We start from the raw sequence: 13,509 nt of genomic DNA, 5'->3' as shown, positions 1-13,509 counted from the left end.
ATCAAAACGATTTTACAAACAAAGTTAAATTTAATACAGTTGAATCTCGATAACTCGAACCCTCAATAACTCGAATCTCCCACTAACTCGAACCTTTTCCGATTCCCTTTCAGGTTGTCGCCTTACTAATTATACCCTTGAGGACTCGAAGACCTCGAACTCCAAATATCTCGAACTGTTTTTGATTTCCCTTGAAGGTTCGATTTATCGGGATTCAACTGTACTTTAACAAAGAGTAACATTTTCTTTCTACTCGGCGCAGGTGCAAAACTGTGGGTCCGGCCAAACGCATGCAACATTTCAACACAACATATCCCAACATTGTTGCGCCCAGCATGTTGCAATCGTTTGGCCACCTTAATGCAACATGTTGGATGATGTTGGACCAAGTTTGAAAATGGTCAATTTTTTCTTGCAACATTTTTGGATGTTGCATGATGTTGTACTCGTTTGGCCACGTACGTGCTTAACGTACGTGCAACATTGTTGCGCTGGAGCATGCGCACTAGTTCGATTTGCGCCATCCATACCGCAACATATCGCAACAGGGTGGCCAAACGCGTGCAACATGTTGTGCACAACAATGTTGCGATATGTTGCGTTAAGTTTGTTACGTGCGTTTGGCCAGCTGCTTCCCAACATGACCCGCGTGCGTTTGGCAGGGCCTTAAGCTTAAAACATCGTTTTAAACAGCTTAAACTGTAAAAATTGTATCCGCGAGTGTAAGATTTTACAATTTATATGTTGATATTTTATCTTTTGCTGACTATATGTAATTACTTTATTTACTTGGGTGTTTAAGTGCAGCCTCCAGCCATGAACTTAATTGGAATTCAAACTTGAGCACGGGGAGGATAATTATAATTTATTTATTTATTATTTAATTATTTATAAGGTTCACTTATATTTACCATGCCCTAGTATTCTTTGTGAGTAATTCTTGATCTACATGAAGGAGTAACATGAGCTCCATTTTTTACTGGGTCTTGTCGTTTACAAGTGTGACCACATTGTTAAAGCTCTCCTCTTCGTCAAACGGTAAGCTAGTTTTTAACTAAAATCTTGCGATGAAAAGTTACAATCATAATTATTCTTCGTTACGCGACGTGTTCTTAAGCCCGGGCCAAACGAGGATGAGAGTTGATGAGAGTTCAAACTCTTACTCTCGTTTGGCATGGAACTCTCATGCACTCTCATCGACTCTAATGCGCTCTCATCGACTTTGAACGTGCTCAAATATTTCGTAAGAGTCGATGAGAGTTTGACGGACTCTCGTTCTGATTTGGCCCGAGTTGATGATAGTCGATGAGAGTTGACGAAAACTCTCATGAGAGTCAACTCTCATCAACTCTCGTCCTCGTTTGGCCCGGGCTTTAACCATGTAAGTCTAACAACATAAAGTGTGAATTTCTTTTACATCATTTGCTTTAAGGTGACGTAAAAGCTTAGTATAATCAGTAAATGTGTTTTTTGGTAAGATTTAAATTTAAGGCATAAGTGGAGAAAATGATAGTGTTTTGCAAAACCTAGTTCTATACACTTGACCGCCGGGGTGCAAAATTTTTCAACTTTGAGCCTTATACATTTTAATCTCACAAAACTGAGTCTTCCAAAGACTACAAAAATTCTTCAAAATCTCTTTCTAAACCGTTATTGTTTTCTGGCAAATTGTTGTTTAGTAGTACCCGGCAGTCGATATTTTCACCGTTTAGCGTAGAAACCAAAAGAAAAAAAAAACAATCAAGGTTTAGAGGCAAAAAGAAGTTAGTCAAAAACAAGATGTTTTCATGGAGAATCCAGGTGTCCCATGCAAAGCAGATGTTCTACCATTTGAGCTAAATCCCCAAGCGTGTGTCAGTCATTGAATAAAAAAAAAGTAATTCCATCATGAAAGAGGCCCTTCCTTTGAAGCAGACAATAAAGACCTAAAGAAAGTGAGAATTTTAGGCCCGCTTCGGACGTCGTGCTACTACCGTGCTAATCAGGCTCGACTTAAACACAAACCTAGCGCGACTTGGTTTCGAATTTCAGTCGAATAAAATAACTGTTGCCGAAAATAACTGTGTTTTTTTTTAAAGAGTTGGCCACAGTAGTAACACGATATCAAAAAAGAAAAAAGTTCACGGTAAGATAAGATATGAAATTTGAGGAGAGTTGATTGCTTTAGTAGCACAACATTAAAATTAAAAAAAAGTAATCACACCATATCCATATTTGGGTATAGGACTTTATCACGGTACAAGGTAACAACAACAACAACAACAAAAACAAATGCTTTCTGCGTACCACGAAAAGAAAGAATTCCATTAAGAACCATCGCATAGAAAGAGGTGTATAATTTCATCGAGAAATATTATAATATAAACAAGCCAAAATAGAAAAAATTTTGAAACAAACGGCGCGCCATAGTAGCGCAATGTTTGAAGTGGGCCTTAGGTACGTTCAGGAAGAATAACCGGGCTCTTGGCTCTGGTAATTTTCTCAGATTTTTTGTTTCCGGGGTTGACAATCTTTTAATAGTAGAAAACGCCAGACATAATGTCGATTGTTACATCCATTTTGAAATCACTGGTGATCCTTGCGATCTGATTGGCTCTCAGCAGGACGATTTATACACGAATCGCATCAAGGTTTGCTCTAAATCGCATCTTTTTCCCAGCCAATGAGAAAGGAACACTAAAACAAAACAACCAATCAGATATCAAGGCTTTTTCAAAGTAACCAATCATATACATGCATGAAAATGCAGTGTGATCTATTCACGAATCGCACCTTTTGTTATTTGCTGGATCGATTGTGGTACTGACTAAAATCTTGCATTTGGGCGATTAAATTGTGCGATTTCAAAATGGTGCGCGCTCGCTCGATTTTAAAATTCATTTTGTTAAAAAAATGGTTTTAGAATACTGATTAGTTTTCAATCCGGCTATCTTAAAAAAATATAAAAGGCAAAAAAAATATTGGTGGTCCGTGTGAGGGTCGAACTCACGACCTTGGCGTTATCAGCACCACGCTCTGCCGACTGAGCTAACGGACCAGGCACAGGTTAGCACTGTCAAAGTTAGTTAGTATTTCTTTTCTGCAAATAGCATTGTGTTGCCTCTCTGCATTTTTACTGGACAAAGAACTAGCCTAAGAGGGACAGCAGGAGGGCATTTTGCGTGCGCATGCGTCGATATGGGCTAGTGCGCACTACAGAGAAGTTCTGCTATCGATTGTTTACATATTTTTCACAATTTATGGCCTAATTTTCAGCTCAAAATAAAAGGTGTTTTAAGTTTTATTTGCTGTATACGATACTAAGAGTCCTTGCTTTATCTTCTGACAACAACAAGCATACTTTGGTGTCGGCGTGCCGTTTATCTGATCGACTTTGGCTATGTGTATTAAACATTGCGCGTGGACAAAATGGCGACCGAATGTTGAGAACCGTAATACCTTGCCCATGTTTTTAATAGCTGGGAGATCTAAACGGACAAAGCGCTACGGCTACTTAGTACTAAAATATAAAACAGCAGTTTTAACTATACGATGTTATAATCAAGTATCCCGGGTTTGAGCGAGTGGTCATGATTTTGTTCAGATTTTTCATGAAACTGCAATTTCATCGTTCTCACGATGCAAAAATCTCAAAATCTAACCTTGATCTCCAGCGTCTACCGATGATATATGGAGCATGAAGTACTTGAACTATCGTCTAATGCTGCGAAGGTAGCGTTAAAAAATGGTCTATTGTGGTAATTTTTAGCTTTCTTTAACGTACGTTCTCGCTGGTTTATTCTAACAGAGAAACTATCGTTTGTGATTATTTTCTTAAACTTAAGCATTGGTCAAAATAACTTCACATTTCGATGTACCACAATTATTCCGTTGAACAAGAAAAGAATTACTGAGATCGGTCTTAATTTTAAAGTGTTATGGTAATTCTTTGCTGGTAGACTATTTGTTTACATTTTACTATGTTAATTAGTACATTTTTGGCTCCTTTATCAAAATCTAGCCTTGATCACCAGTCAAAAAATAGCATGAAACGAACAAGCGATATATATATTTTTCAGAAACGTTCTAATAACTGCTGCATAAAATGTCTTAAGAAATAATTTTTAACTATAAACAATGTTATTTTCAAATTTTCATTTCAATGTTTGTTTCTTTAAGATTGATGTTCGTTCTGTTATAACGGCTGTTTTACTTCTGTGTCGCCTAAATGTGATTTAAAGAACTGCAGTTCTTGTTCCAGGAAACCCTGTTTGCCAGTCGAGGGCAAGTTGGCCTTGCTTTAGAGTCATCAGTGAGCTGCATTATCATGTGCAAAACACCCAAACATGTCTTTTCCCTCAGGGAAAACCCTTTTCTTTGGTGGCCGTCCCTTTAGGCAAAAAATCTCTCGACAAGCTATAATATTGCTCGCACTCTGCTTGTATTACAGCAATTGATTTGATGTGAAGTTTTGATCCTAATATATCACACTCCAGCACACGAATAAATGTTTTTCTCTTTTTACGGCCTGTTTGTTTTTTGGCGGTGAAGGCTTTCCTACCTGTCCCACATATTTTCCCATTATTTTCAACAACGATCCCGAAGCAGGCCAGAAAATCTGCTTTATAAGAGCCTTGCCACACACAAAACACTTTTTCTTAGCGAAATTTACGTCTATATTAAATTATGTGACGATAAACAGTACAAAAAACAAAGTTTGAATCTTCCGCGCCATTTTTATTCCCAAGATCACGCGGGCTTTGTACAGCGGTTGCACGCATGCGCCCACAAAATGCCCTCCTGCTAAGAGGGACCATCCAACCGGTAACTAAGAACGTTAAAGATTTGACACGAGCCGTACCGACCTAATTCGTAACCCCCAAAGAAGTTAAAATATCTTTCTGCTTTAATTAATTTTTTTATTTTTATTTTTAACAATCGACTCCACTTCACGGGAAACGGGAATATACTTATTTATTAAAACTACAAATGGTATGTTGCAATTCCTGAGTTTTGATTGGTTAACAGACAATGGTATATGAGGTCATATACCATGGACCATAAATGTGGTAGGTGTTGTGTGTACAAGAACAGCCGGGAAGCATGAAAATATTGCAAGTCTTTGTTTTTAATAAAACAATTATACTTCTCGCGCTTGTAGGATATGAGATAGTTATAGCCAACTCGGCGGATATTTACCTTCTCATGTCTAACGCGCGCTCATGGAATAAAACCTATTATTTTACTCTCACGTGTGAAGATATGATTTTTGCGCGCAAGGGAAATCCTGGTATTTCATTCTAGTTTATATAATAAGTCATTCTCTGGTCTTGACATTTTACTCTTTTGCTGTTAAGATGCTTGCAGAAAAGTTCATTTTGTTGATTACGAGCAAGAAAAAGCTCATTACGATCACGTGATTGCAAAGTTAAAGGTGCGAGACGCAGAAAATTGTGAGTTGCAATGTTACCTTAACGACGACTGCGTGTCTTGCAACTTTGGACCGAGTGAGACTGGTGATGACTACATATGCGAACTGAACAACTCTACTGATAGACGACATCTAAGAACAAGAAGACAATTCATATTCCAGGGAACTAAGGTTAGATGGAATGATATTTTTAAGCGTAACTTTTACGTAAAATAAATTTATTATTCAGGAAATTGGTAATGCATATTGACCTGCAGAGTCATTTGCGGGAATTCGCGATTACAGTCAACTCTCGATATAGCGGACACGCTAGAGGCGTCGACGTTTAGTATCCGTAATAGCGAGAGTCCGTAAATGCGGGGTGTGAGGAAAATAAGCGCCGTTAACCCTATTCAGACCGGGCTTTTTGGACCCCCCCCCCCCCCCCCTATGTTACTTCCAGAATATTTAAGCAATCACAATGAAACTTATAGGATGTATTGTATGTCCAAAAATCTTTCTTTTGGTATATTTCACGTGGGATGATGACGTCATATCACGTGACAATTACATCATGATGTCAAAACAGCCGCCATCTTGGATTTCAATTTTTTCCAAAATGCCAGAAAACCACCCAAAATTACTTCAAGGTACTCAAAATCAATAAAAATGTACTTAAAACCGTAAAAAGTTAAAAATAATTGTATTAAAGTTATTTTTCATTAATAGAAACATGAGAATTACAAATTTGGGAAAACATGCCTGTCAAAATGCCGTTGCCATGGTGATGTCTAGTTCCTGACGCCTCATCCAATCCTACCAAATTATTACCAGATAAATTTTAGGAAAACTCAGAAAGTTGGGTAGCGTTTGGTTGAATTTTAAAAAAGTTATAAGAGTTCAAAGTCAGCGCGGGCCTCAAAAGCGACCCCCTCCCCCCCCCGGACTGAATAGGGTTAACATACATTAGATAAGATAACACTATTACCCACAGTGGTGAAGCTGCTAAACAGTCGTTGGGAATGGAGAATGCGAGTTTGATCTTTCCTTAAGAGTCTGATGGAAAAAAAAGGCCAAGCTGAAGTGAAAAAGCAAGTCTTTTGTACAGTTATTGAATGATTGATGCAAAAATACTTATTCCAGAAGTCTTTTGAATTGTGTTTTGACAACGAACGAAAAACAGAGTGCAATTTTACGTAATGGTGTTTTATGAGAAGTTCATGGTGTCCGCTTTATCGAGCGTCACCTCAAAGCAATAAAATGCTGTTATGTTGGCAACACGAAGGTGCCCATAATTCCGTTATAGCGAGAGTCCGTAATAGCGGGAGTCATTTCCTAACAAATTTCTATAGCTTTCGATGAGGATCTGAATTTGTCCGCTATAGCGGGGTGTCCGAAAGGAGAGAGTTGACTGCCCGTCAATAACCCCGTGATATTTATTCTTTTAAAAAATTCCTTCTTTTTTCTTTTAGAACGCCTGTCAGTCGACTCCCTGTTTAAACAATGGCAAGTGTCAGCATGGCTTCACAGACAAAACGTTTCGCTGCGTATGTCCGGCCGGGTTTGACGGAGAGTTGTGTGAAAGAGGTATGTGAGAGTTGAGTGTTCATTGAGAGGTAAAAGCCGAATGCAGTGTTGTCAAGAAAAGTGCAATCGCTCTTCTCCGGCCAGGCTATCCATAGCCAGCCCCCAAAAAAATACAACAGCCACAGTACCCTGAGAGCACTCAATTTATATGGGTTTGTATCGAAAAAAAATTGTTTTAGGAGGTACATAACAAACGTGCTAGCTCGTTCCATTCAAACCCTTACGGTACTCATACCCTTATGGTACTATGGCTCTTATCGTTAGCTTGGGCTGCCTGTGTGTTATCTGGTAGCGTCGACTGTAGAGTTTCATTCTTTTACGAAAAAACACACCCTTAAAAAATAAATTAACTTTGTTTATCGTTTAACGAAGGTAACACTATAACATTCTCATGACCGGACAGATCCCATATCGAATTAGTATTTAAAATTTGTAGTTTTATGGACGAAGGAAAACCTGAGAACTCGGAGAAAAACCCTCAGACCAAGGACGAGTACCCACAACAAACTCACTCCACACATTACAACCGGTACAAGATCCGCACCCATACAAATTGGTGTGAGGTGAACACTTCAGGAGAGTCAGCACGATCCCCATTGTATTTTCCCTACTCCCTCTTGTCCGTCCAGTGGGAAAAACCTTTTGGTGGTCTAAAATTAACTCCCCTACATGTCCAGTATGAAAAAAACTTTGGCGGTGCCAAATTAATCAGTGTAGGGAGAAATATATTTCCTAGCACTCTATCTACAGATGTTGATGACTGTGCAAGCGGTCCCTGTAGGAATGGAGGACTCTGTAACGACTTTGTCAACGGATATAACTGTAGCTGTCAATCAGGATTTACAGGAAGTCACTGCGAGACAGGTATGCGTCTTCACATGTTATTCAACAGAATTCTTTTCATTTTTCATAGAATCAAACAATGACTCATCCTCGGAGACTCAGGGGCAGTTAGTGGGTCGGGGAAAAAAAAATCGGCGAAGAAAAGTCAGTTCCTCGCCGTTTTTATTTTTTTGCCCGTATTGACTTTCCCTCGTCCCCACTAACTGCCCTTGGGTCTCCGAAGATGACAATGACTTAAAATCATTGTGTTTATTTAAATTAAAGGCAAAATATTACAAAAAAAACACGTATTATCTGGGCCCCGTTGCTCAAAACAAGGTTAAGCTATTTCGGATCTAGCGTGAATTTTGATTTCAGTTTTACGACTTCATTGAAGTTTTTTGTTTATATTTTCTGTCCTCAGATTTAACGTCGACCACTCTTAATTTGCATAAAAAAAATTTGGGGAAATACTTTGATACTTTGAAAATACTTTAACAACTCTACTGATAATCTTGAAGATGACTATTGTCAAAATGTTTTTGTTTATTATTGTCAAAGTTTTTATGACAAATTTTAAGTATTTTTATACCACAAAAATTTGGCTTTTACTTTTGCAAGTTCTTCAACTTACAACATACGTAATGCATTTTCATGCAAATTCATCTTAAAAATTACCTTTGATTTTGTAATAATTTATGGGTTTTTTCCTCAGATATTGACGAGTGTGCCATTGGCGCCCATAATTGTTCTGTGGATGCCTGGTGTAACAATAATGTGGGTTCTTTCAGTTGCACGTGTAAGGTTGGCCTTAAGGGAGACGGAACCATTTGCACTGGTAAACATAATTTACATGATCATATTGCATAATTCATTAATGATTTTGCAAAGATATATCTTCAGGCGCATGTTGATATGTCAAAGAGGGTTTTCAATAGGTTTGAAATTCCATTTTGATGCTCAACTGAGCATAAATAAGAAGCCTATGGAGGACAGCGCCCGACAGAAGGATAGTCACATACGCCTGTGTCGAGCCGTATCGTTATACTCGAATCTCCAGTTCAGGTCCACAATTGCGAAAATATATATAAAATTGTATAACATATAGCATACACGGTGCTAGTCATATAACATTGCAATCATAAATGAGTATATGACAAATGGGATAAAAAAGCATTTAAGTCCCTAAATTACAAGAGGTTCTAATTTTATTCCTCGAAACAACTCCATAATTGATCGTTAAGACACAAGTTGCCCAAGAATTATATTCAGAAAAACGCAAATGCAAGAGATTTAAGCGTAAAACATGTTTATACGCATGCTGCATTGTTTTCTGTCTCTGCCTCAGACCCTGCCTCAGGGCCTTGCTTGTGCCCGTGCCGTGCCTCTACCTGTTCCCGCGCATAAAACTATTTTTATATTACAAGTTAATTTAAGTCGCTGGGTATTATAAAGATTGAACATTCTTCACCATAAAGTGAAATTTCTTGTTGTTGTTGTTGTTTTTTGCAAGGATGCACTCTGTTTGATTTCGAACACGGGTTAACAGGTTGGGCCTTAACTGGTACGGCATTCAACAACCAGCCAACATATGGGGACAACCCGACAGCACGAAATAGAGGCCAACCGTCACAACACAAAGGAGACTGGTGGATAGGAGGCTACGAGAATCGGCCCAGTCCATCTCATCCTGCTGGTAGAACGCAAGGGGATGGCCCTCAAGGCACGCTGACGTCACCTAGTTTCGTCATCGGTGGACATACCTTTAAGTTTTTGATTGGAGGAAGTTGCCATATAGCCGACGTCCGCGCTGAGCTTGTAGTTGAAGGAAACGTGGTCTTGCAGGCGACTGGAGGATGCAGTGAAAGCATGATTGAGAGAAGTTGGGACGTAACGGGATATCAAAATAAAGAGGCTCAATTACGATTGGTTGATGACACTTCTGGTGGCTGGGGACATATCAACTTTGATCACTTTGAAGAGATTTGTAACTAATCATTTAATTTTAATTTTATTTTTTTTACCTTTGCGTTTTAGAGTGAAGTAATGACTTTCTCAACAACAAATGGCAAGATGAATATAATCGATGTTGCCTTTAAACATAAGGCTTAAAGGAGGTCTCTTTTAGAAGTATTGAGTGGTTAAGGCTTCCCTCCAATCTCCCACTAGATGGATTTGTTCTCAGTCGCGCCGATTTCAAATCTTCGGTCACACTTTGCATACAGCCAACCGGTCTGCCTCCTGCTAGTTGGTTTGTTAGCTCCGATATGTTCATTTTAAATGTTTGTTTGCTCTGTTAGGCCTACTCTGGGACCCAAAGTCGCCGCTTTGGGCGACTTTGGGCGATTTTGAGCGACTTTAGGCAATTTAGGTGACCGTCTAAGTACAGTTGTTGTATACATGTACATGGGAATCATCCTGGTACACCAAAAGCATTGTTACAGAATTCCATGCTTTGAGCGACTTTGGGCGCTTTGGGCGCTTTGGCGATTTTGGGCGACTTTTGGGCGATTTTGGGCGACTTTTGGGCGATTTTGGGTCCCAGGGGCCTTCTGTTTCAGTGGCATGCCTGAAAAGTAGCTATCTCAATGCTTAATTAGTGCATGGCCACCATAAACAAATTTATATTTTACATCTTTTATATGATGATTTTGCATGAAACACATGAATGGAAACCACTAATAATTTCAAAGTGGTAAAAGAGGTAACACTGCAAAGAACATCACAAAAAAAAGCACAAGTACGGCACAGATCAAAGACAACATTTATTTGAGATATTTGAGACTCATAGTTTCTAACATTATTGTCAGCTTAATGAGAAAACAAAGGCATCTTGTCTTCAATAGTCTCGTAGCGTGTCCATGCCTTCAAAGGGAAAATGAAAAAAAAAAAACAGTGTTAATAAAGACTATGTCATAGCTGAGATAATTGCGGGTTTAAAGAACGGAGTAAGACACCGGCCGTATGGGTCACTAGGCTCGATGGAGCGCAGAGTTTATTTTTTTTTTTACTTTTCTAACTGTGCGCACTTTTAGCATTTCTTTCTGTGTCTGGGAGATAGCACAGGGCACCCACACAAATGGATCGACTGTTGATGTTCAAAATTATAAAGGAATGTACGGGAAACGTTCAAGCGTTCCTATTAGCATGAACTATAGCGAGTAATTTTCACATTTATATTAAAAAACGTAAAGTTAATTACCTCAATTGTCGTGCCTTGCGTCATTGTAGCTCAAAACGGCGAATTTTAGCGGTTTAGTGGGTTTTTGCGATGCTGTCTACTGTACGCAATAAGACAGCATCGCAAAGACCCACTAAACCGCTAAAATTCGCCGTTTTGAGCTACAAGGACGACAAGGCAACTTAAATGTGAATATAACTCGCTATAGCTCATGCTAATAGCATCTTTCGAACGTTTCCCACACATTCCTTTATATTTTGACCATCAACAGTCGTTCCATTTGTGTGGGTGTCCTGTGTAGATTGGGAATACCCACCAGAGAGAGACAGGAGCACATGGGAAATTAAGTGCTAAGGAGGGCAACGTTACTCGCCTGGATTAAATGGTCTCCTTTAATGAATCGATCTCTTCTTTCATCACAGTGAGCCTATCCATGATCTTTTTTATCTCTGTGCAAGCTACGGAAAAAAATAAATAAATGTTAATTTGAAAGGTTTTGAAACTACAGCTTTGTGCAAAGACGAAAGTAACAAGAAGTGATAGAAATACCAACTGCCGGCAATTTCAACTGCTGTGCTATTTGAGCCTTCTAGATTGCTTTAAATATGTCTGTACCCCAACAGATATATCGTTTAAAACAATACTCTATGAACCTTAGGGCAATATGATTCCAAAAGCTTGGTCTACAAGATAAAAAGGGTGATAATTAAACAACAGTTTTCAGCCTTTTAGTCAATGTATTCAATCAATGTATTTTATTCAGAGTGCCGTTTACTTAAAAGTATTCAAATGAAAGTTCTGTTTGGCGAAAAAATTAATTTACCGTCAAGCGGCAAAAAAAATATAAGATTCATTTTGACCGCCATCATGGATGGTTTGCGTCATGGATCCACAGTGTAGACGTTAAAGCGACTATGTCACGGATTTTAAATGATTTTTTAGCAGCCAAAACTTATATTTGCGTCGCAGGAAACCTAAAAATAATAGTCCATTTTTATTAAAAAATGCTATATTAGAGCACTGAAACTATTAACAGGCATCTCTGGCTGCGGATGGCTCGGATGGAAACGGATTGCAATTTGAAAAAGTTAGGCAAACGTTTTCAAATTGGTTTCACGCGTCTTTGAAATACAGTCGAAGCTCTCATAAGCGGACACCCTCGGGACGCGAAAAAAGTGTCCGCAACTGGAGCTGGCCGCTTACGAGAATGGTTCTTGTAAGCGGCCACTAGAGGTGTAGGGGATAGATGGCCGCTTAGGGGAGCTTGCCCAGCTAACATAATGGTAATATCAGTATATGCATTATCGAAATGTAACCGGACGTGGATGACGACAAAACAAACACTGAAATATGGTCGTAATTACAGTAAAATCATTGTGACGAACGGCGATGTGAAGTTGATTGATTAATACAAGATACAGAGGTTTTATTATATGATTTTCTTTGCGGTGTCCGCTTACGGGAGCTTAAAAACAAAAAAAAGTCTAAGTCGTAATCTCGGAAAGTGTCCGCGGCCGCTTACGGGAATGTCCGCTTATGAGAATGTAAAAATACAGAGTTCGTATGGGAGTAAAAACGGGGTTTCTAACAAGGTGGCCGTAAGTAGAGCTGTCCGCTTACGAGAGTGTCCGTTAAGAGAGCTTCGACTATATCAATATTGATAGGCGTAGCTTGATTTCTATCCACAAATTAAGGTTATATATTACATGTACTTTAGATGTTCAAAGATAATGTCCATTTAGGGTTTAGTTGCCTACCACTAATTTGAAAATTGTCCAGATCAAAAATCTGCGAAATCCCCGTAACATAGTCCCTTTAACAGATGACCAGCAAATGCCCTCTGTAGAGTTGAGAAGATCTGCACTATCGTTCTTTATTTTTGAACTTGACAAGGATTTTTCTCACTTAGAGCGAGCGAAAAAAATGTCGACTAAATGGCCATTTCATTTCATTTGCACAACAGCACAAGGCATTTTATGGAGCACGGGTCTGCGTCAATCGAGTAATGGTTACACGCTAGCGCTATCTATTTAGATCGCGTAGAAACTTGGATGTGTTATATATAACGACTATAATCTCTGTTATTATTTTCCAAATTGTCTGTAACCTGGAGTAATTATGCGACTTCGTCGTTCCTATATACTTAAGTCAACTATGAAGTATCGAAGTTCAACATGATGACAAGCGCACTTGCCATCTTGTAAAGAGAAGAGTCTTCATTGGCATAACACTGACATTCGTTTGCGGTGATATACTTACTTTCGCATTCATCCATTTGCTTCATAGTCTTTTCCAATTCCTCTACCCTAGCTTGAAGCTTTTTAAACTTTCCTTTACCTGCTAGGATAGGTCTGGCTTGTTCCATCACAATGAACAGCAACAGAAAAGTAACAAGAGCGATCCTCATTTTGGTTGCCATTTCTCTGAAAAAAGGTGCGCATTACAAGAATAAATGAAAGGTGGATTACCTCAGATCGGTATGGGACAAAATATGCAGTTACGACAACATACTTCGTACCTGTTTGGTCGG

General features: G+C 38.9%; 1 protein-coding gene and 1 non-coding gene across 2 annotated transcripts; one reads left to right on the top strand and one right to left on the bottom strand.

The window, feature by feature from the left end:
* Positions 1-934: 934 nt before the first annotated feature.
* Positions 935-10,923, top strand: LOC144666385 (uncharacterized). Its single transcript, XM_078527811.1, has 7 exons — positions 935-1,038; positions 5,337-5,581; positions 6,862-6,976; positions 7,727-7,840; positions 8,514-8,636; positions 9,312-10,084; positions 10,344-10,923. The coding sequence occupies exons 1-6, from the start codon at positions 963-965 to the stop codon at positions 9,791-9,793; spliced, it is 1,155 nt and encodes a 384-aa protein (XP_078383937.1). The 5' UTR covers positions 935-962; the 3' UTR covers positions 9,794-10,084; positions 10,344-10,923.
* Trnai-gau (transfer RNA isoleucine (anticodon GAU)) lies at positions 2,965-3,037 on the bottom strand. The gene has a single exon. It is a non-coding gene; the product is annotated as a tRNA-Ile (tRNA).
* Positions 10,924-13,509: the final 2,586 nt, after the last annotated feature.

This window comes from Oculina patagonica, chromosome 9, assembly GCF_052425735.1.
Source record: "Oculina patagonica isolate OP01 chromosome 9, crgOcupat, whole genome shotgun sequence".
NCBI classification, from domain to species: Eukaryota; Metazoa; Cnidaria; class Anthozoa; order Scleractinia; family Oculinidae; genus Oculina; species Oculina patagonica.
The sequence above is the reverse complement of the archived record's forward strand: the minus strand, read 5'-3'. Positions and strand labels throughout refer to the sequence as shown.